Consider the following 25406-nt stretch of genomic DNA (forward strand, 5'->3'; position numbering starts at 1 on the left):
ATATAGACAGCCACTCACGTTCATCTAGGACTGGTGGAAATACGTGCCTCCACACAGTGTACATATATTCTATTTTGTACACTTCTTCGACATATATCATGGGATCTAAACGAAGATTTTGACAAGCTGCAATTGCATGAGCACATGGATAATGAAGTGCGTCAAACGTCCCACAGTCACAAGTCCTATTTCCTAGGTGTACACGATATTGTCCGTCGGTAATACCTTGCTTCAGTCTGTCAAACTTAGTCACACGAAACTATAGGTTGTCGCAATCGTGACACATTACGTGCATGGTGTTGGCCCGTACCTTCGCCTTGTTAATTTCTTGCAATACATTCTAGAACTATACATGGCTCCATGCATTTGACCTTTATAACTTGCTATTCGCTTTGGAAATAGTGCCGCCAAACGAAATTTATGAATTCAGCTAGGTTTGAGGTTATATGACCATATCGTAGGCCACAGTCGTATGCTCGTGTCCACTATTTGAAAGGTATGTTATAGAGGTAGCCTGAGCCTTGTTTGTTAACTGAACGCAAAATCACCATCATCTCATGAAAATGGTCTTCATTGATCTCGTACCCTACTAATATAAGTTGGTAGCGAAAATTACATACCATTATTCCATTCAGAATAATTGAATATTACAAACGAAATTATATTAATAGAGATTAAATACTCATGTTGGTCACTTTCCGTTGTTCAGTGGTAGACCAATATTTCCCGTAGTAGTTGGACGTAGCGTGCCTTAGACAATACCGATGGTGTGCGCAATCCTATAGGCTTCATTGTCGCTCAATTGTGGCTAGTATTCCAGTGCCTCGATCCGATATAACGCAGATATCAGGTTGGGGGCATACATGTCTTCTTCACCTAGAAAGAAAGAAATCTCAGTCATCACCTAACTCCCTCGATGTTATTGCAAATACAATTGGAAGGATTCTCCCACTGACATCCTGTGCCACAACTAGCAATAGTCGATGAGTATATCTACCATACATAATGGTACCGTCAATTTGTACCAATGGCTTGCAGTACACAAATGCGTCCTGATATTGTTTAAAGCTCCAGAACAAACACTTGAACACTTGGCATCCATGGTGCAATCGGTCGTTATAGTATGTAGGGCTCGTTTTAAGGTCTGTTATGCAACCTGAGACATACCTTTCCAGCACTTGACACCACTACCACACCTCATTATATGAAGCGTCCCACCCATTATGCATTTTTTCCAACGCCTTCTGCTTAGCTATCCAAGCCTTGCGGTAAAAGGGCATGTACCTCAATTAGCTACGAATATTGGCAATTAAAACCGACACAGAAGTCCTGGGATCTGCCTTCACCATCGGTAGTATTAAGCTAGCTATTATACCTGAATCCATCTTAGGATGATCTTGTGAAACACCTGTCAACGAAGTACGTTAAATAATGCAACATTAAGTAATAACATTATTATTCAAAAACCCTAAACACCCAGTGATACTGTACCGACAATACAGGTATGTGGACCTTTATAGTTTTTTATCTCCCACAAGCTTGTTTTTTTCTTAACTGAAGCCATGATTTTTCATGAACATGTACCGTTTTGCACTGCACACTCAGCCTCGAACTTTTAAATTTAAATTTAACCACATTGTAGTTAACCTCGTGATTGATGCTATGTTGTTTCAATGCACCAAGAAAACTGTCCTTACTAGAAAACTCCTTACCAACTTTCAATTCACCCGAATATAATAACGAACTTGTACGGTCACGCCTTCTGTGTGGTAGCTCTGGAAACTCCAATGCATCATTTGTCGATATATCGACATTATGCATGTGAGCTGGAGGCGAGTACGCTCTGAATTGTCAATCTTCTTCTTCATTTGAATCCCCTTCAACATATTCAGGTTTGGATGGAACAGGCTCCGGTTCAAAAAATAATGCAACTTCTGCACCATCGAGGCTGAGCTCTCGAGGTGGATCCACATCAGACTTATCATTTAGTCCACCACCATCTGCAACGGACGAGGTCCCCTATCCAGTGGACGTCGTAGGGAGTACATCATCCCTTCTTGTGGACGTTTCGTAACGTCCCCAATCAGATGTGAATTGACAACCACTAGAAGTTGATGTCATTCCTAATACGTATTTTTAGCATCGAACATCGACCTACCGATGTGCATGTCCCATCCACTAAACGAGTGTCGTGCAGGAGTTGTGTGTTCCATACTGCCACCAAATACAGGCGCTTTCGTGTTCTACCTCCCACTAACGTAGTGTCGGGTAGGGGTCGTGTATTCTTCTCGAACAATAGTTGATGTTGAAGTCGCAAATGCTTCATTTGGTGATGAAAATTGTACATATAACTCAAGATAGGGTGATCCACTAGCGAAATGAGTCTGCACCATTGCTTCCAAGCTACGACCACCTTTGATATCAAATGTGTAACACCCCTAACCCATATCCGTTGCCAGATTAAGGTTACGAGGCATTACCAGACATAATATGATTTAGCACAATCATTAAACACCCTTTATGCAACAAAGAATAACGATACCTTTATAACATTATCAGACTTACATCAAAACAATTGAACATGTTCCATAATTGTCAAAATCGAACTAGTATGTATACAACTTAAATAAAATTTATTCACACATGCTACATTATAATATGGCCGTATATACCTTTGATATTATTATGACATGCGCATAACACTATAGTCACATTAAACATTTATGATCACAAAGTACAATTCATAGTATACCAAATTTGTATGCTTTATGATCAATTCAAAATACATATACTGAACCATTCAAACAAAATAAAGTTGTATACTTTGCCATTACAACCGAATTCAAATAACCTAGACATATACGAACATATATTCATCTCATATCAAACATACATTAAGACATTCTTTAGTTCAATTTTCGTTTATTTAACAAATACCAAACTTACCCTTTTCCTAATCATAAAACCATTTGAAAATAACTTTATAAACTTAAATCAAACATACATCTATTATTATTACGAATTTCATGTATAAATGACCATATCATTTGAGCCATTTTCAAACATCCATATTTCATTATCACTACAAAGCTAATTAATACATATTCGGTCATTGTATAACTCTCAAACCATAGCATATTTATGATTTCATTATATTCACCAAATCACATATATGTCATTATAAGTTCCAAGCTTTAACCGTATATACCATTTCATCTGTAAAGACACAATACATGCTCATCAATATGATATAAACACCAAAATTGAATCTTATAGTCACTTACATCTTCAAATCAAACATGTTTCAAATACACCCCAATATATGTACAATATTTCCAAATACCAAATTATCACATAATCTAATCTTAGTTCAACTATCATCCAATATTAATTTTATTACCAATACACATAACTAAATATTACCTTTTTATTCAACTCATATTCCAAGACTTTAATGCCTAGCATAAACCAAATTTATCACATACAAGAAACTTGAATATTTCATTCGAAAACAAGCTCAAATCATGATCATATATATAATTAAAATTCAAGTATAAAAATTAAACACATCAAGCACCCATTCAAACACATAAAACCTAACTTAAACAACATGATCATAAACAAGCCATTTTAAAACCAAACCTAACATAAGCATGAAAATTAAGTCATTTTCGCATGGCCATTTATATACATGATCCAAAACTAACCAAAAACATAAGCAAGCCTATACATGTCATAAGATCGAATTCAAAATTTAACAAAATACCAAAAGATGTCGATAGTGTGATAGACTTTGCTGACGATCCCCGAGCTCGTAACGTGACTCCAAAATCTATAAAACAGAGGTAAACTATATATAACAACGATTACACACACAGTAAGCTATTTAAGCTTAGTAAGTCATAAGCAAAAACACATATAACAACGATTACATATTAATATTTTGTTAACAAGGCCAAATTTGCATAATATCAAATACAAGTTATCATTTACTACTAGATCACATTTTAACCTCACATACATATACCATATGGCCGAATATAATCAATCATGCACATATATATATATATTTTTTCACTTTTATTATTACAAACACATCAATAGGCTGAATCACTTATATGTTCAACTATGCTAACACAAAATCCATATTCACATAATTTTATATCATTTCAAGTAATCAACTTACCTTGTTTCCTTATAAACATTTAACTAGCTCATACCTGAACCTGCAATTCGATTTTACATTCAGTCTTTACTTCACATTTCCCGTTGAACCGTTCAGAATTAAAAAAGATACGCGGATAGTCGGAAGGCTCGTACAATGCCAACGTCCCAGACGTGGTTTTACATTTAATCACATATCGATACCACTGTCCCAGACAGGGTCTTACACGTAAATCACAAATCGATGCCAACGTCCCAGACGTGATCTTACACGATAACACACAACAGAATCCTATGTCATGACATATGTATCCTAACTATTCCTGAGGTTCGTACGGGACTTTCAGACATCGTATTTCAATCAAATCAAACTCGAAAACATTGCTCCCAAGCATAAAGTCATTCGGCCAACACTTATATAATCAAGAATTCAATTCAACATATATATAATTCACATATAATCAAAGTTAACAACATTTAAAATGCTTATAAACTTACCTCGGATGTCGACGGACGGAAATAAACGACTATCTGATTATTTTTGTTTTTCCTCGATCCAAATCCGTTTTCTTTGGATCTTGATCTTGAATCAAGCTAGATAGGTGCTGAAATGTTCAAAGCTTTTCTATTTTCTATTTTTTTTCTCTTTTAGGCGAACAAGATGAAATGACTTTTAAATTTTATATTTGGTTTATTATAATAACTTTATAATATATTATTTATTATAACCTTTATAATTATTATAAAAACTATATAATATAAACATAATGTCGTCCATTCATTAATTCAATGGCAAAGTTGCAACATAAAACCTTCATATTAAAAGAACAACCACTATTCAGCCCTTCTAAAAATAACCACTAAATTTTCATTTTACGCGATTTAATCATTTTATTTAATCGGACACTCAAATGACGAAATTTTCACACAAGTAAATTCACACATAATAAATACAGAAAATAATTTTAAAATATTTTTCTAACTCGAATTCGTGGTCCCAAAATCACCGTTCCGATTAGGGTCAAAATCGGGCTGTTACAAAATGAGTCATATGTCACGGGATCAATCGAAGCACAAAATCGATACTTAATAGAAGAAACCCTCATTGGAGTCATTCCAAAGATTTTGCGCCTAATTCTTTTACGAAGCTCTGTCAAATCTATGTTCTGGTTAAAAACCAGTCGCGTTGTGTTCTCTAATAAAAAAACAACGCCGTTCTCGGTGTCACAGACCTCACCATCATAGTATATAATAGCACTAATACGTTTACTCATCTTCAATTTCTATTCTGCTTAGGCTCTCTAATTTTCTTGCTATAACTTATGCAACCTGATAATGAAATTTGGCTCATTTATAGCCTAAGGCCAAACAGGAACTACTGTAAAAAAAGAGCATCCACGTGGAAGATTTTTTCATCAATTTTGCTGACAATGCATCCTACTTGAAGCGTTTTTGACACTATTTGTTCAGAACCGTCTTATCAAAATTATTTTTTTAGGAACTACTGTAGAAAAAAAGCGTTTACGTGGGAGCTTTTTTCATCAATAGCTGACAGTGTATCCTGCTTGAAGCATTTTTGACACTATTTGTTCAGAACTGTCTTCTCAAAATTATTTTTTCAGGAACTACTGTAGAAAAAAAATCCTTATTGTTAATACAATTTTCCCTAAACCCTAAACCTAGACCTAAACACAAAATTATTTAAAAAAAGCTAAACCTAATTTAACTAATTTTTTAAAAACTCTAAACCCTAAGTTAATTAATTTATTTAAAACCCCTAAAACCTAAACCTAAACACAAAGTTATTAAAAAAAAATAAAACCTAATTTAATTAATTTTATTAAAAACTCTAAACCCTAAGTTAATTAATTTATTTAAAACCCCTAAAACCTAATTTAATTATTAAAAAAATACTAAACCTTGATTTATTTTTTAAAATCCCTAAACCCTAAACCTAAATTATTTTAACCCTAAACATACTACCACAACCCTAAATTAGTTTAACAAAATCATAACCATAAACCCTAAAAACCCTAAACAAAAAAACCCTAGGGACTAAACATGCAAAAAGCTCTAACCTAGAAAAATACGGAGCAAAACACACCCCTGGGAGAGCGATTTTTCCACGTCAGCAAAGCGTGTCCACGTCAACGTGTTTTGTGTTGACATGGCAAAATCGCTCCCCTAATGGTGCATTTTGCTGAAATTTCACCCAAAAACGCTCCTATGTGGACAGGTTTTGTTGTTTTCGACCATTTCCGATAAATAATGCAAAAATTAGCCCATTTCCGTAAATATGCTTTGAAAAAGGCCTCTATAGGTAAAATAGTCCCTTTTTAAAGTTGAAAACTTCTCCAGTTCTCCCCTTCATCACTTGTTACCATTTTGGTCAAAACTCTATTTTATAGTGTTGTATAAACATATAAAATATTTCAAATATAATTTTATGACAACTTGACACCAATATTTTTTTACAACTTATTTATTTAATCACAAATAAAAAATGTAACATTATAGCTCACTATTAATGTATAAAGACAAAATATTAATTTAAATTATCAGATCAAATGATAATAAGTTTAACATTCTTTTAAATAAAATTTTGGGTTCGAGTTATAGAAGAAAAAAATTATGCACTAAGTTTACCTTTTGTTTTGGTGTATGATCCAGCTTGATTCTGAATTTTGTAAAAGCTTAATGTAACTATCAAATATAGAGGCAATACTAGAGCACAACCCCGTAAAGGGGAAAAACAAATTTCTCCTATAATCTTTAGAATTTGTAACTTTTATAAATAATGAAAATGATAAAAATTACATTTTGACTTAAAAAAATTTAAATTAAATTTTGATATTTTAAAATTTAAAATTACTCAATATTAATTTTTACGGTCCACGTTTAGAGTTTGTATAAAATTATATTCAATGCTGTACCTAACTCTTATTAATACTCAATGCCGATTATTAATACTCTAATTAATACTGAAGCAATATGTGCCAAGCACTGGACCTCGATGGTAAGTTAGGCTGGCTTCAATAAATTACATTTTGACTTTCAAATTGGGTTTTAAACTTGACAATTGTTCTCATTTTGAGGCTTGAAATTTTTTTTCCAAGTTAATCCTTAAACTTGACAAATATTCCCATATTGAAACATAAATTTTAGGGTTTTAAAGAAAATATTAGGAACTAATGTGGGAACATGTGCCTATTTTAGGCCCAAATGTGGGGTCAATTGTCAAATTTAGGGTCTAACTTGGTAAAAAAAAAATTCAGACTTCAATATGAGAGTAATTACCAAGTTTAGACATTAAAAAATGATTTCTAAAATTCTTTTTAAAAGACTGATGGTCGGATTCGATTTTTTTTAAGATTTAAGGTCAAATTTATCTCAAAAAATGAAAAAGGATCAAATTAAAAAAAATGTAGAAGTTAAGAATTAAATTTTGCATTATACCCCAAAAAGTACATGAAGACATACGATAATACATCTAGTGGTCTTTATTTACTCGCGCTATATGTTCACTCTCTGTATCTATACCTGTCTCTCTATCTCTCTATGTTTTTCTCTCTCCCACAAGGATTTAAATTTTTTATTAAAAACCCATTTTGGGTTCTCAGTGTTTTGCTTGTCACTTCCAAGCATCACTCTCATGGCTTCCATCATTGAATCTGGTTGGCTGGTAAAAACTTCTGTCTTTGCTTTTCGCTCATTTGCTTTATTTTGGATCTGTTTTTGCTGGGGTTTATGTGGTTTTGGGAGGAACTTAGTTCAATTTCAAGGTTTAGGGGTTGATTGGTTTATGATTATATTTGATTTGAAAATTTTAGCTTTTATTTATTTATTTGTTTGTTTGTTTTGGCCGGTTTTTTGGAGGGTGACATTCAAAGTAAATATAGATGGTAGATAGATGATGGATGTTGATGTTTACACTGCTAAGATTTGTTTAAATATTATTATGCAGTGTTTCTTCTCTGTTATAAACTGAAATTCATTATGCCACCATAGCATGAATATACATACATACATAATTTGAATAATATACTGTTATGCGTTGTTTGAATAATACACTGTTGTGGTTTACATAATTGGGATGATGATAGCTGCAGAATGGATAATAATTTGGGTTTTGATTCCAAGTCACTGATTTACCATATATTTTTATTACATACACATACATGCATGCATACATACATAGTTTGAATAATATACCGTTGTGGTTTACGTAATTGGGATGAGGGTAGCTGCAGAATGGATATTGATTTGGGTTTTGATTCCAAGTTACTGATTTACCTTTTTTTTTTGTTATATACATGTACATATACTGTTTGAATAATATACTTTTGTGTGTTAACATTTCTGGGATGATGGTAGCTGCAGAATGGACATTGGTTTGGGGTTTGAGTCCAAGTCACTGATTCACAATTTTTTTCTTGTTATATACGTATATGTGTATGATATCATTATATAGTTTTAATCTATGTTACTCTGGACTTGGGTGTGAGTGTCAAATGGGTATGTATCTGGCACAAGTATGGTTAGTTTTTTTTATAAGTTTTTTCATGTATTTGAAGGATCTTTGGAAGTGATATCTTCATATCAGTGTGACGGACACGAGTGTTAGACATAGGTAATTCATGAAAAATGAGGAGTCAGAGCAACATAGATTTTAATGCCATTGATTAGCCACTGAATATGTGTTTCTTCATAGTGATTATTTAGATCCTAATTTTATTTGGTCTACATCGAAGGATCTTCGATGAATCTTTGATTTTTCTTTCAACCGTTTGAAGCGTGAATTTGTCTAGTTTTGCTTATTGATTTCACCTTTTGACGCGTAGTTCTACTAATTAGTTTGAAAATTGTTCTTTGTTTACCGTGCAGTATCTGATCACGCATTTCAGCGACTTCCAACTAGCTAGTATGGGAAGTTTCCTTCTTCATGAAAGTGTTTTTTTCTTATCTGGGCTTCCATTTATATATCTTGAAAGAGCTGGATTGCTAAGCAAATACAAGATTCAGGTTCACTCCATCTTCTTTGCTGCTATCGTTGTCAACCGTTACTATTTTTTTAGCATAGAAACCGGCAAGGGGGAGTGAAGGGTTGTTCGTGATGGAAAAACATCTTTCGTTTTTATCCAATTCATAATAAATTACTTTTGTTTGTAATTTGTGTTTCTATGCAGACAAAAAACAATACCCCTACCGCTCAAGAAAAATGTATCACTCGCCTACTTTTGTATCATTTTAGCGTCAATTTACCGCTTATGATTGTCTCGTATCCCGTCTTCAGATGCATGGGCATGAGAAGTAGTCTACCATTGCCATCCTGGTATTTTCAGGTTCTTTATATGCTAGAGCTTTTATATTTTCCTTGATTCTTACACCCTTCGATCATAATATCGTGAATTATATTGCTTCTCCGAAGGTAAAAGTACCATAGAGGCTCCTGTAATAGGAGTCAAATTGCATTTTGTCCCCTCTACCCAAAAAATAGGCAAATTAGTCCTTCTACTTTGGATCAAAGAGCAATTTAGTCCTTTCTGTTAAAATCTTCATTTATTTGTACTGTTCAAAACTGGTGTATCTGACGGAATAACCATACAGTGACACGTGGTGTGCTACGTGTATGTCATGTTGACATATAGAGACTGGTTTTTAACAGTAAAAATGGATGGAATTTTTAATAAAAGAACCAGTTTGCTCTTTGGTCTAACGTACAGGGGCTAATTTGCCCATTTTTTGTGTAGAGGGGGCAAAATGTAATTTGACTCCTATTATAGGGGCCTCTATGGTACTTTTACCCTTATCCGGAATATATCCTCCATAGATTTGCCTGCATGAAATTAAATTCTCTGTTTTTGAAGCTCTAATTTGTTGCATCCTTATTTGGTTTCATAGGAAAGTGGTTCTAACTCAGATAATATTCTACTTCATTCTGGAGGATTTCGTGTTTTACTGGGGACATCGTGTTTTACATACGAAATGGCTGTACAAGCATGTACACAGTGTCCATCATGAGTAAGTCTGAGCATTAGGTGGTTGCACTATTTAAAACTACAAGCAATGTTGTTCGTGCTAGGTTCTTCCGCATGTACTAATTGGATAATCTTATAAACTATACAGATACGCAACACCATTCGGACTGACATCGGAATATGCTCACCCAGCTGAGATATTGTTCCTTGGCTTTGCCACAATTGTTGGTCCTGCCATCACCGGCCCACATCTGATTACTCTCTGGTTGTGGATGGTTCTTAGAGTCCTCGAGACAGTTGAGGCACATTGTGGTTACCATTTTCCATGGAGCCTCTCGAACTTTCTACCTTTATATGGGGGGTGAGTTCCGTGTTCACTTGTCACTTTGCTTCTTCACAAGTGTGCGTAGTTCTATTGTTTTATCTTTTAACTCATCGGCCGTGAAGTAATTGTTCATATTTTTCACTTTTCCAGTGCTGATTTTCATGACTATCATCATCGTTTGCTTTACACGAAATCTGGCAACTACTCATCCACATTCGTTTACATGGACTGGTGAGTTTGGATTTATTTTTCGAATCATTAGTATGCTTTCAATGGTCAGATTGTAGGGATAAAAGTATTATAGAAGCCCTTGTATTAGGAGTTAGATTGCATTTTGTCCCTTCTACTAAAAAGGACAAGTTAATCCCTTTACATTAAATCAAAAAGCAAATTGGTCTTTCTATTAAAAATTCCATCCATTTTTATGGTTAAAAACTGGTCCCTGTACATCAGTATGAGGTAAATGTGACATGCCATATATAACTGGCAATTTCGTCAGCTACACCAGTTTTTAATAGTAGAAATAGATGAAACTTTTAACAGAAAGCACCATTTTGCTCTTTGATTTAATATACAATAACTAATTTGCTCATTTCTTGAGTAAAGGAGACAAAATGTAATTTGACTCCAAATACAAAGATCATCATGATACTTTTACTGATTGTAGGTTATTGTGATTGCCAATATGTTTTTCTTGAAGTACCCTTGTCCGACACTTGTGCTTGTGCACGTACATGAAGCACTCGATCACTACTCACTAGGAATTTCTTCACGTCGTTCAAATGTTAAACTGACTTTCTAGCATCTGATACACCGTCAAAGGTTTGTCAATTTGGATGTCAATAATCTGGTAAGAATGTTTTGCGCTGAATGTATGCGTTGTTAGAATCCATCATGTACATGGCACCGTCTGTAATTTCGACGTACCCTTCAAATTTTATCTGTTGTCATTCGAAACTGATCTTGATTCTCATAATAGCCCTCTGGGTTTGGACTTTATTATCCTACGGAGATTATTTTTCTGTTAATATACATACTAACTAGCAGTGACTGCCCTGTATTCTCAGGATATTTGGTACCGATAAAGGCTGCAGAAAGCTGAAAGCACTAAAACACAACGGAGTCGGAGTCGAAGATGACAGCAAGCAAACATAATGGAGAGAAAACTAGTTTCGAGTTCGAGGGTTCGGGATGTTCCAAAAAAAGGTTGTATTGCGAGCAATCCACATTCTTCATGTTTAATTGATGTTTCATATTCTCTGTGGAATCATTTGATTGATTTTTCTTTGGACATTTTACAACCCTATTAGTTCTGTGCATGAAACGAAGTTGCATGGATCATAAAGAAGGGGTTGCAAATGTATGTTACAAATTTCGGATTCGAAACGAGTTGAATAATATGGTGATTAAATTATTTGAAAATTTTCATTTGAGTTATCGGACTATTAAAATTGTTGATGTATGGTCTTCATTTTTGAACCACTTACACTAATCAAAAGCTCTACTTTCCTTTTCTTTTATAATTTTTTTTTTCATGAAACGACTTTGAACATTATAAATTTGCGAACTAAAATCTAAACAATTTTTTCTCTAATCTTTGACACTAGCCTTTAGATCGACTTGGTTTTAAGATATGTTTTATTTGTTGATGGTATCTATTGTACCGATCTTTGAAATGCCGCTTGAAGGTTGTTAGTTTGACTTTAAAAAAAAAATTAACAATTTAGTGACTTAAATAAAAAATTTCGAATAGTTCAATAGTTTAATAAAAGCTTTCAAATAGTTTAATGACAATTTTATAACTTTTCGAAGTTGAGTAATTAAAACGTAAATTTATTAATTGTTTAATGACTTTGGTTGTAATTTATTTATTTTTATTTCAACAGTAATAAAGTGCCATGTTATTGTTTCCATAGGTAAGAATTTGGGGTAAAAAAAATTAAAAGTAATGAAATATAATTTTAATTAAAAATACATTTAAAATATGTTCTCGAATAAATAAAAAATATATATATTTAGAGTTGGATAGACTCTACAAGCATTGTTAAATGGTTGACATATGTTTTTCTAACGTTATGTTAAATAATATTTTAAAAAATATATGTGATATTATTTGAATATTATTTGTGACATCAAAATTTTCTACTCGTGGTGTATTAAATAATTAATTTCTTTTTTAAATATAGTATTTTTTTATAATTAATATAATATTTTATTTCATATAACATTTTACAAAAAGTAAAATATTTTAATATTAAAAACTATGAATCCTCTAGCTTCATAGCTCAAACACGTCTTATTTAATCATCACATATACATGAGAGTTGGCCACGGCTGTGATTTATTTAGGAAAGTTCAAGCCATTCACTGTCATCCCACCATCAACACAAATAATCTGCCCTGTTATATAGGAAGCCGCCGGTAAGCACAGGAAAGCCACCATAGCCGACACTTCCTTCGGCTGGCCAAGCCGTCGTAATGGTGTTCGGTTTATGGTTTCCTTTAATCTTTCATCTTTCTCATCAAAAAACTGCAAAAACAATCAAACAAATAAATAGCTGTTCTATAAAGATAGTATCAAATTAGTCCCTCCATTGTTAAATAGATTAATATAGCTTCTATGCTATTTAAAAAAATTAAATAAACCCTAACATAGTTTTAACATTTATTGTATAAAATATATCTTGAAAATTATTTTTTCAATTATAGTTTAATTCCAAAACAAAATATTTCATTTACAAAACTATAAAAACTTTAAAAATATTAACTCTTTTAAACCGTAAATGTTAACTATATTCTAATTTGACCTTATTTGATTCTTTTTAATAGTACAGGGACTAAATTGATCCATTTAATAATAGAAAAACTCATTTGATATAGCCTCTATAATACAAAGATTTCCTAACTTTCACTATAATTGTCTACTTAATCGGATTCAATTCGAAAAAAATCAAAATCTTTTCCATCATTATCGAGTCGAACTATCGAGCAAACCAATTTGAATATCCTGATAAGAATCAAGTTTTTCTATAGTATATATAAATTTAGTTAGCAATTGAAAAATCTCAATTCGAACTCTAACTTGAACATAAATATAGAGTTTGAATTCAATCATAAAACCGAGCTTATTTAGTACTAGGTGAACAAGCCTAATCAAATAAATTCAAGTAATTTGATTTAAAAAAAAATCTTGAATGAAATCTAAATTTTGAAAATGAAATTTGGTTGAGCTCGAATTAAGTTTTGAATGTCGAGTTAAACTTGAGGTTTTTTTACAACATGAGTTCATCTTAACTCAATTAAAAGTAAGGTTTTCAGAATTAGCCCGATTAAATGAATTGGTTAAGCCATGGTTTGTTAGTATGATGGTTCGATTAATAAATCAGTAAAAAGAATATTAAAACTAGTTCAACTAGTTTTTTTAGCCCGATTCAATCAGTTTGTACTAGTTTGCGGCTCAACCAATGTAAGACCTTTCTTCGAACTGATTCCCCAACTAATTCTTAGTTCAATCATTCCGATTGATTGATCCGGATAACCATATGATTAAGAGTTTCTTACTTGTTCACTAAGGGGAGTTTTGATTACTCCAGGTGCAATAGTATTAACCCTAATATTATCTCCTGCCCAATCACATGCCAAGTATTTTGCAAGATGGTTCATGGCCCCTGCAACAAAATCACACAATTTTACGTTAGGACTAAATCACATTTGTATCATTCTTGGAGGGCCAAAAATGCAAACTTACCATATATTAACTTTATAACTCTACAAATTTTAAAGGGACTAAAGCGTAAATTTTCCGTTGCTTGCTGCCATCTTTGCTTATATATAGGGCTAAGCGTATCAAGCATCCTCAAATTATCACTTAGATTCTAAACCGGTCCTTAAAAACTTCAAAAATATTTTTTAACTGAATTACCAAAGTATCAATATTGCATCAATCAAGTTTTTTCATCAGCATAGCCATCAATTTAAGTATTAAATGTCAATTCAAATATAACATGGAGTATATTTAAAACACATAATCAAATTGTAAAAATGCAATATTCAAGGTATTAAATGTGTTTACAATTTGATTTACGTGTTTTAAATATGTTCTAAGCCATATTAGAGTTGGCATTTAAGGCCCAAGCTAATGATTGGGTTGACAGAAGCACTTGAGTGATACAATATTGATTTTTTTGAATACTCAATTAAAACGTTTTTGAAGATCAAGGACCAATTTAGAAAATTAACCAAAGCTTGAAGATGTTCATTGTAATTAACCCTAAATAGGTAAAAGTATCATGGAGGCTCTTGTATTAAGAATTAGATTGATTTTTGTCCCCTTACTAAAAAAATGGGCAAATTAGTCCCTATACGTTAGATCAAAGAGCAAATTGGTCCTTTTTGTTAAAAAATTTATTCATTTATACTGTTAAAAATTGGTGTGACTGACAGAATAACCAGACAGTTACACCTGGTGTGCCTCGTGTATCTCAATTTGATATACATGATAAATTTTCAACAGTAAAAATGGATTAAATTTTAAATAAAATGACATGTTTACTTTTTGATATAATGTACATGAACTAATTTACCATTTTAAAAAAATAAAAGGTAAAATACAATCTGACTTCTACTACAAGAACCTCCATTATAATTTTACCCTTAAACACGATAGAAACATATAAAATCTAATGCGAAAATCATCAAATTTTGAATGACAATATTATATGACATGACAGAATAAAATACGGAATTAATTTTTTAATACAAATAAAATAAATTTCATAAATATATATAATACGAATTATTAACGTATCAAAATTTATATAAATATAAAATATCGAAAATAATATTACCTTTGTTGGCTCCATATATAGGTGCAAAAAATACAGGTAATATACCAGCAACTGAAGAAATAAACACAATGCTTGCGTTGGGTGAAGCTTTCAAAAGGGGATGTGCCAATACACTAATGTTATAAGCTGATTCAAAATTGATGCTCGTCAGCTTTGAAATATCTTCCGCCGTGTAATCCGACACCAATTTCCCCATACTTATTCCCACATTATTTACCTGCAAAATTTTACCATTCATCACAATTTGGATCGGTTTAATTTTTCAACGGGTCGTGTCGGATCGGGGTGGACTTGTGGCGATTTTGATTAGGTTTTTATGTGTATAGACTTGTAGGATTCCATTTTATTTAAGTCTTTGTCTCTCATTCTGAGTAAGATCTGTTAGATTGATATGAATCGGGTTAGTACAAGTTTCAAAATTTCCAAGTTGTTTTGGTTTGTGTCAATTTTAGTGCCGGGTCAATTTCATTTCTGGGTTATTTAGGGTTAGAGTCATTTTGACTTTGATTAATTTTAAGTTTAGGTCATTCAGGATTGTGGTTTAGGTCTTACGAGTTGGGTTGTTTCGAGTTCGTATCATTTTGAGTTGTTAAATTATTTCGAGTTTAGGTTAGTTTGAGTTTAGATTGTTCGTTAAAATACATTATAAATTTCAAACCTTCAACTTTACTATAGCATCATTTAAAAAAAATATATAAACTTTTAATAACCATATCTATTATATAATTTTTTGTGCTCATATATTGAAGGTTAAAATATGTCTATTCTTTATAAATTTAAAATTTAGTCTCTATTTTTATTTTTAGGAATTTAGTCACTCTAATTTTTAGATTTTAAAATTTAAGCCCAATTGTTAACACGGGTAAAATTATTTTGTTAAATTCAAGTTCATCACGACGTCATCTTTTTAATTACATTACTACCAAATGAGTTTCTTTTATTAAATTTCAAAATGTCACACAAACCAATGTAACAAAAAGAAAAAGTGTTAACAGTTTGACTTCAATTTTGAAATCCGAAAAATAGAGAGATTAAATTCTAAATTTATGAAGATTACAGGGAACTACGATATATTTCAACCTAAATTGAATGTTAGCGGTAAATCTTACCAGGATGTTAAGCTCCCCATTGAACTCAGAGGACACTGCGTTTAATAGCTTTTCCCTTTGAGCTTGATTCGAAACATCACACACTGAACCTGTAACTCGAAAACCCTTTGCCTTCCACTCGAGTAAGCAATCGTTGAGCTCGGTTATAGTTCGAGAGCATGTATGTACTCTTGCTCCGAGTCCAGCTAATTCCTCCACAATTGCATACCTAATCATCATCGCATTAACAACAATACTTGGGGTTTTTTTTTTCGACATCGACATAAAAGCAAACAAGTTGAAATAAAATTCATAGCACAATTACCCGATCCCTTTCGTTCCACCGGTAACAAGTGCAGTCATGCCTTGAAGATTCCATCTCTTATCTTTGCTAAACCCATCCATTTTCTTCTTCTTCTTTTCTTTTTTCTTTTAATTTCTAAGCTTCTTCCTCTCCCTGGTCTGTTCTGCAACTTATTTTGTTTTGAAGAGAACCTGCGTATATATAGTGTGTGGGGGGTGGGGGAGTGGGGATGATGTCCTCCTCCGTACTGCAATTGACATATACAAAACAATTTTTTTTTTAAATGATAGAAAACTTAGGGTAAAATTACACTGAAAGTCACTAAACTATTAATAACTTTATATTTTAGTTACTTAATTTCAAAAAGTTACAAATAGTCCTTGAACTACTCAAAAGTTTTTATTTAAGTCACTAAACTATTTGAAAGTTTTTATTTAAATTACTGGGTTGTTAAGTTTTTTTTTAAAGTCTCGTTAGCGAGTTCCAAGCAACGATTTGACAATCGATACGGCGAATCAATACCCATCAACGAGTAGAATAATTGTAGAAGAAAAGGGGATAGAGAGTTTTTGATTAGTCCAGACGGTGCAAACAAAGAAGACTATACAACAACAATTTTAATAGTCCATGACTTCAAGGAAAATTTTTGAATAGTTTAGTGATCATTTTTTAACTTTTCGAAATTGAGTGACCAAAACGTAAACTTACTAATAATTTAGTGACCAAAACGTAAACTTACTAATAATTTAGTGACATTAGGTGCAATTTACCCTAAAAATTAAACGTGACTTTAGTTGAAATGGTAAAGTTAAGATAATAAAGAATATGGTGTTTTGGGTTCAAATCTAATGATTTATATATTTTTGTTGTGATTTATTAAAACATATAAAACAAACACTTAGAATAATATTTGTTGTTTTTTTTTTGGTAATTTTACAATTGAGTTGGGACCCGGTTAGTAGGTGACACGAATTTAGTCAAACACATTATAATAGTATATGTATTAAGGAGGGATACACTTGCACCTGCGTAAGTTTTACACTCACTGTTACATTTTATACGATTAATATTTTAATAATCCATCTGCCATATTTATTATTCCATTCAAGTAGATAATGCATGTCGAGCTTGGCATAAATTAAAATTCACTTATAGTTCATTTTATGTAAAAAGCTTTCAATTGTTAAATATATATATTAATATAGACAATATTTTAAATCAATATGATAAAAAATTATATCGATTAAAAAATTTTACATGCATGACAAAAAAAAATTTGATAATTTAAAATATTTAATAGTATAAAAAGTTACGAAATTATATAAAATCACTTAAGTTTTATATTAGTGTTAGTGGATCCCTCCTCGTATAAATATTTATCAGTGTTCATGATTGAGTTGGTGTTATGAATGAATTGAATAATAATTCAATTCAAAAATTACTAATCCCATATTGTTACAAATTAACAAATACTAATATGAGAATGTTTTTTTCTTCTTAAATATTTATATAAAATTTTATTATATGTTAAGATTCGAACTTAAAATCAATTTTATAAGAACCGAACCACCCTAACCAAAAGTCGAACCAATATAAGTTTCAAAGATTTTAAAATTAGATTAGTGATTAAATTAGTCATACCACCAATTCGATGTTTCAACTTAATCATGAGCTTTTTTTTTTTTGGCTCAATCGCAGGGGCGAAGTCAATTTTTATTTTAGGAGAAGTCGAAATTAAATTGTAATTTTTACGATAGTAAAAATGTAATATCACTATTTTAATAGTCTATATCTTTATAATTTTTAAAAGATTAAATCAAAATTTTATTATTTTTAGGAGGTGCAAAGTGTAATTTTACTTTTACTAATTTAAAATTTTAAAAATTTTAAAAGATGTAAATGAAAATTGTTTCCATTCAGGGGGCGGCGCACTCCCCCGCCAACCCCCCCTAGTTAGGCCATTCCTCAATCGGTTCTACCATATTTGTTTTATTTTATAAAGCGACACCTAATATCTTTGAGTCAAAGAGTCATCACCTGGTCACCTAATTGTATCAGAAGCTTCTTTTCATGCTACGGAAGGAAGATAATTTATTTGTTTTTTTCTGAAAGAACTATCTATGGAGATAATGAAAAAGAAACCAAGGGGTAAACTACATCTAAAGTCTTTAAACTATTAATAAGTTTACGTTTTAGTCATTTAACTTAAAAAGTTACAAAATGGTCATTGAACTATTCGAAAGTTTTCATTTAAGTCACTAAAGTATTCAAAAGTTCTTATTTAAGTCACCAGACTGTTAAGTTTTTGTCTAGAAAAAAGTCAAGTTAGTGAGCTTCAAACGATGATTCGACGTTCAATACAGGGATCAATACCCATGAACGACTAGAACAACGTACCTTAGATCCAAGTCGATTTGACGGCCAGTGTTAGAGATCGAAGAAGAAAGCTATTTGAATTTCAGCTCGTAGATTCGAAACATTCAAAGTTCTTTTCTGAAAGAAATTGAACTATAGAAGAGAAGGAGAATGAGAGCTTTTGACCGGTGCAGGCAGTGCTAACAGAGAAAGCCATACAACAATGATTTTAACAGCCTAGTAACTTAATTAAAAAACTTTCGAATATTCTAGTGACCATTTTGTAACTTTTTAAAATAGTTTAATGACATTGATTACAATTTACCCTAATTTATTTTATTTTTAAAAGAAAACAATTTTCTTTCAATAATTACGTAAGGGGAGAATCACATGATATACTGAAAATTATTGTCGTATTCAGCTACGGAAATCAAAACCAACTTTCATACGACCAGGTTTTATTCACGACTACTAGGTGTTTTAGCCATCGTTGTTGTTATCCGACCTGTAATTCGTCGTTTTGATATTGTTTAGGTTTTAAATTGATCAAGTAGTTTAGATTTTATTTCGATAAAAATTCAAAATAATATTTTAATATTTTAAATTAATTTTTAGTTTTTATTTTTAATTTATTCAAAAAAAATTCCAATTTTAAATTTTAAAATTGTTTTTTATTTTTATTTTTTATTGTTACATTTAAAAGTAAATTATAATCTCATTCAAGCTAATAAATAATTTTAAAATTGATATTTGCATAATATTTATGGGCAGGTCGAAGCTATATATATTTTTTGGAGGAGTCAAATTTTGATTAGAAATGTTTGAGAGAGTTAAAAATATAATTTTTTCATTTTATTAATGTAAAATTGTACATTATTCAAGTGATTAAATGATAAATCGTATGTTTTTTAGAGGTTATAATTTAATTTTAAATTTTAGGAGGGGCCGAAATACAGTTTACTATTAAATTAACTTAAAACTTTACAAATACTCGAGGGATTAAAGGGGCGATTTTTCATTTTGTTAAGAGGGTAGGTCCATTCTTGCCTCTCTAGCTTCGCCCCTGTCTATGTGTACATAATCGAAGTATATTTGCATGTATATACAGATAATGAAAAGGGATTCATTTTTATAACTTTTTATACAATTAATATTTTAAGAATTTAATTGTTGAATTAACATGCATGTAAAATTTTAAATCGTTTCGATATTTTTATCATATTGACCAAAAATACTATCTATATTAATATACACCAAATTACAGTACACCCACGATATGAATGAAAATTTTATGTAATGAAGTTAAAAAAATTGATATAATAATCAAATATAGCTTTAGTTAAAATGGTAAAGTTTAGATGTTGAATATTATAATATTTTGGGTTTGAATCTCATTTAGACCTATCCAAGGATCGGGTTTGGGCAATGATTTTTGCACCTCAAGAGCCAACTTGAATTAAATTTAAACAGTAATTATTATTATTTAAATTTAATTCTATAAATATATAAACTATCAATTAAAAAAATATATTTTAATATTTTATTAATTTTGGAATAGTAAAACAAGCTTTTTGGTCTGGTTGGGAAGGCCTGAAAACGAGCTTGAACTTGAACTTTTTTTGGAACCGGGCCTCAGCCCGCCCCATGGATAACTCTAACCCCATTATGTGCATGTATTTTTTTTTCTAGATTTTATATGAAAAGATAAATTTTCCCTCAAAGTAATATCTATTGATTTGTAGGCATAAGGAGTTTTTGGCAACTTTACAAAATAGGTTGATTGATGGGTAAGTGAGATTTGGTTGATGAGTGACACGACTCAATCAAAATCTTAAATATAGTTAAATATTTAACAGTTAAATATTTTATTTTTTATTACAAATAAATGGTGAGAATTTTAATTTACTCCACATTTGACATGCATGATCTATATGAATAAAATATGAAATTCAACGATATGCTTATTAAAATATTAATCATACAAAAAGTTATAAAAGTGTGTACTTTAAGCATTGTTGTCAAAATTGGACTGACCGATTGAACCAAAAACCAATAAATCCGAGGATTCATCCACCCTCATAGAACCAAAAACAAGAGAACTGTCAAGGACAAATAAACACCGAACTAAAAAATTTCTTAATTTTCGGTTTTAGGGTTATTTATTTATGATTAAAGTATACCATAGTCTCAATACTCTTTACAAATTTGAAAATTACTCCATATACTTTTATTTTTAGGAATTTAGTCTCTCTACTTTTCAAATTTGAAAATTCAAGTCCAATTGTTAAGACTGTTAAATTTTTTTAAAATTTGTTGGTGTGCTATTTTGAAATTAAAAAAATGCTCACTTGGTATCAACGTAACTACAAAAATAACATCGTAATGAACCTAAATAAAACGAAATAATTTTAACAGTCTTAACAGTTGGACCTAAATTTTAAAATATGATAAGTAGGACAAAATTCCTAAAAATAAAAGTATAGGGATTAGATTCCAAATTCATAAGGATTACAGGGACTTATGGCATATTTTAACCTTTATTTATTTAATTTAAACCTTGATTTTTTGAATTTTGCCCCAAACTTGTCTTTGATCACCTTTTTTCGTTTGCACTTTTTGAATATAGAGGAGTTTGATTTGAAGTTTACGAGTTTCCAGAGAAAATTAAGTCAAGATTAGACAAAAGGATAAATAATTAATCATGTACCATTTAAAGAAGTAATCGTACGAAACATCCTTAAATTATGACCGTTATTCTAAATTGGTCTTTAAACTTTAAAACGTTTTAATTATATCATTAGACTATCAACGTTATATCAATCAAGTCCTTTTATCATTGAAATTATTAATTTAACCGTAAAATGATATATAAAATCTTATGTGATATAATTTAAGATGGAAATTTTAAAGAAAAGTAGAATGTTGTTGTATAACATTTAAAATTAAAAATAAAATAAAACCGAAAGAGAGAGAGTGAACAACAATTTCTGTTAAAGCTTCAGTAACCTCAAAATCAAGATTTTTATAACATCTATTTTAAATTATGTCATAGAAGATCATAAGTCTTATTTAACGGTTTTAGTAATGAAACGACCTTTTATTAATATAACATCGAGAATGTAATTAATGTATATAATTTTAAAATTTTATTCAAAACCCTCAAAGTAAAAAAATAAGAGTCAAGATTAGAAAAAGTAACAAGAAAAAATGACTCCCAAAACTTGGTAAGCAAGTGTTTTAATTTTCAATAAACTAACATTTACTCTTTGCAGTTTATAATATTTTTTAAACTTAGATTTCTAATTTCTTAAAGTTAATTATGGAATTTAACAATTTTTTATTTAGTATTTGAATTTAGATTCCGTTCGAGAGAGATAAATTGGTAATTTTTTTATATAAAATTTTAAAAAAAATTAAATTATATAAATTAATAATTCTTCTTTATTTTTTTTTCTATTAATTAATTTTAGAAAATAAAAGTCTATAATAAATACAGGGGCGTAGCGAGGGGGCTAGCAGGGCCGACCCTCTCTAAAATAGAAAATTTTCCATTTAGGCCGTTAAATTAGTAAAGGTAAAATTGCACTTTGGCCCCCCTAAAAATGATAAAAATTTGATCTAATCCTTTAAAAATTATAAAGATATAGGCTGTTAAAATGGTGAAATTGTATTTTTATCATCGTAAAAATTAAAATTTAATTTCGACCCTCCTAAAAAAAATTTCTGTCTTCGCCAATGAATACAGAATAATAATAGTAAGTATTGAAAAGAAAATTAACCAATATTCATGGTCAATCATGATTTAGAATTGTGGAATAAAAGAGAATGCTTGAAATTTAGGGCTTTGAAAAGAAAGTTTTCAAACAAATGAAATGGATATGAAAGAAAAAACCGAAAATAGGTGACGAAAAATTAGAAATAGGAACTTGGATATTAAAATACTTAAATATGGAAAAGAGAAAATTTTGAATGGAACAACTTTTCTTTTTTTCTTTTCCAAATAAAAAAATTATATAAAATTTGCAATGGAGGTGGCAACTAGAATTATGGGTTGAAAAAAAATATTTAATCTCTAAATTTGGTATTTTTTTCACATTTGTTTCGAACAATTTCATTATAAGTTCTGATCATATCTGTTCTTTTTGACATAATGCCTGAACTACTCATAGTCTCTCCCCAACCCATAAATAGGAGTATAATGTGTTTCAGCGCACTCGAACCCATGTCCTCTTGTATTGGTAACAATGCTCATGCTAATTGAACTAAGAATCAATCGGCCGGAATTTGATATTTTAGTTCTTGAATTTGGATTTTGAAAAAAAGATATTTATAATTTTTGTATTTTTAAATATGATATATATTTTAAAATTTTCAGGTGATGACGTGACACACTTTCAGAGTGACACGTCACCACCTCTAAATGGAATCTAAATTTAAAGATCAAATTAAAAAAAATTTAAATTTCAAGACTAATGTGAACAAAAAAATATTCAAGAACAAAGTTGAAAAAAAATTATTAAGTTTGGACTTTAGGGATTAAATATTGCTTTATTTATTTTTTTAAATTATTAAATTATAAATTTAAAGCCATCAGTAGGCATATAATGAAAGCCACCATAGTCGACACCTCTTTCGGCTGCCCATACCTTCCTAATTGTGTTCGGCTAATAGTTGTCTTCCATAACTCAATTTCGAATTGAGGTGAGCTATCGAGTGGACCGATTTTAACATCATTATGCTTGAGTTACATAGTTTACAAGTTTAATTAAGTGAAAAAAATATCAATCGGAACTCGAGCCTGAGAATAAAGTATCAAGTTTGAATTCAAGAATAGAAATCAAACTCATTTCTTACTAGATGAATAAATCTAATCAAGCAAATTCAAAATTTTTATCTTGAATTGAGTTTAAACTTTAAAAACAAAACCTAGTTAAACCCAAACCGTATTTTGAAATTCAAGTCGAACTCAAGCTTCTTAGATAGAGGGGAGTTTTTATTATCAATCGTAATAATATAACTCACTTTGTCTATAAAACAATATTTTAATCATTTTTCAATTGAGTTAGTGTCCATTTAACTTATAACACAAACTCAAATAATAGCTTAAATATATACAGAACCTACATTCATTTATATTTGCTTTTCTTTTAGGATAGGGATTAGAGGTGTTCACGACCCGATTTACTTGATCAATTTGGCTCGCTTTGGGTTCATATCTTTTAATCTCGAGCTGACCTAGTTTTATTGTTTATAAATAGTAAAAAAAAGTATAAATAACCTACATTCATAATAGAAAAATGACATTTATGTTTGTTTTTCTTTTGGGATGGAGAAAAGTAGGATTGGAAAGGTAAGAAAGAGAAGAGAAAGAACAACAATAGTTGCTCTATGCCATGACTTGTTATCAAAATTCAATTTAGAAAAGGAGTTGCATGGGTGGGAGAGATCATGATCCATAATTAAGTTAAATTATTTATGTAGCTATAATTATTATTATAATCCAATGGGTAAACAATAAAAATAAGTAAGTAACTTTCGTCTGCCTTAGCTTTTATGTTAGCCACTTATATTTGAAATGTTACGTTTTAGTCACTTATGTTATCGTTTTATTATGAAGTGGTCACTCTACCGTTAAGCTCTGTTACCTCCCTAACGACAATCCTATGTGACAGTCCAAATGAGTTTTAAATGCCAACTTGGATGTCCAGCTAAGATGAGAATAAATTATTAATTAATTGAAAACTTTAAATTAATTACAACTGAAAAAGAAAAACTTAATTGGACATCCAAGTTGACATTTAAAACCTATTTGGACTGCCATTAGGGAGATAATGGAGCTTAACGATAAAGTGACCACTTCGTAACAAAATGATAACGTGACTAAAATGTAACATTTCAAACATAAGTGACTAAAATGTAATCTGAGACAAACAAAAGTGACTATTTTTATAGTTTATCCTTTAAATAATTAATTTAATTTAATTTTACATAATATATTTAACGAGTTGGTTTACATATTAAACCAAGAGTAAGTCTACATAATGACAACGTCATGATAAATAATTGTAGTGCATTTAGTATTATTAGGGTCTGTTTGATTGCTAGTAAAATATTTTCCGTAAAATAATTTCCGAAAAATGTTTTACTGTTCTGTAAAATGATTTACTGGAAAATATTTTCTACTGTTTGGCAGATTTCCTGGAAATATTTTTCGAAAAAATTGTTTTTACATATATTGATATATATTAATAAATTTTTATATTTTAAATTATTTTTACATATATTGCAATGATTTATTTATAATAATACTCAATTATTAAGTCACAATATTAATCGTTATAAATT

The 25406-nt window shown here is 30.5% G+C and overlaps 2 protein-coding genes across 4 annotated transcripts; one reads left to right on the forward strand and one right to left on the reverse strand.

The window, feature by feature from the left end:
• The first annotated feature begins 7258 nt into the window (after positions 1 to 7258).
• Positions 7259 to 11881, forward strand: LOC107934820 (methylsterol monooxygenase 2-2). Of its 3 annotated transcripts, XR_001694115.2 has the most exons (8): positions 7682 to 7846; positions 9049 to 9186; positions 9351 to 9496; positions 10066 to 10185; positions 10291 to 10503; positions 10618 to 10698; positions 11168 to 11289; positions 11535 to 11580. XR_001694115.2 is itself a non-coding variant. In XM_016867363.2 (7 exons), the coding sequence occupies exons 1-7, from the start codon at positions 7682 to 7684 to the stop codon at positions 11620 to 11622; spliced, it is 951 nt and encodes a 316-aa protein (XP_016722852.1). In that variant the 5' UTR covers positions 7259 to 7681; the 3' UTR covers positions 11623 to 11881. The 3 variants fall into 3 exon arrangements, 2 of the variants coding, with proteins under 2 accessions (XP_016722852.1, XP_016723006.2); XM_016867363.2 differs by lacking the exon at positions 11168 to 11289 and having other exon boundaries at positions 7259 to 7846; positions 11535 to 11881; XM_016867517.2 differs by lacking the exon at positions 11535 to 11580 and having other exon boundaries at positions 7684 to 7846; positions 11135 to 11289.
• Positions 11882 to 12721: 840 nt separating this feature from the next.
• Positions 12722 to 16863, reverse strand: LOC107952983 (tropinone reductase homolog At2g29290). The gene is made up of 5 exons (XM_016888203.2): positions 16728 to 16863; positions 16424 to 16631; positions 15315 to 15531; positions 14029 to 14135; positions 12722 to 12997 (listed from the first exon to the last, which is right to left on the reverse strand). Exons 1-5 carry the CDS (start codon positions 16805 to 16807, stop codon positions 12809 to 12811), a joined length of 801 nt encoding a protein of 266 aa, XP_016743692.1. The 5' UTR covers positions 16808 to 16863; the 3' UTR covers positions 12722 to 12808.
• Between the last annotated feature and the right edge of the window lie 8543 nt (positions 16864 to 25406).

The sequence above is a fragment of the Gossypium hirsutum genome, chromosome D13, assembly GCF_007990345.1.
Source record: "Gossypium hirsutum isolate 1008001.06 chromosome D13, Gossypium_hirsutum_v2.1, whole genome shotgun sequence".
In the NCBI taxonomy this organism is placed as follows: domain Eukaryota; kingdom Viridiplantae; phylum Streptophyta; class Magnoliopsida; order Malvales; family Malvaceae; genus Gossypium; species Gossypium hirsutum.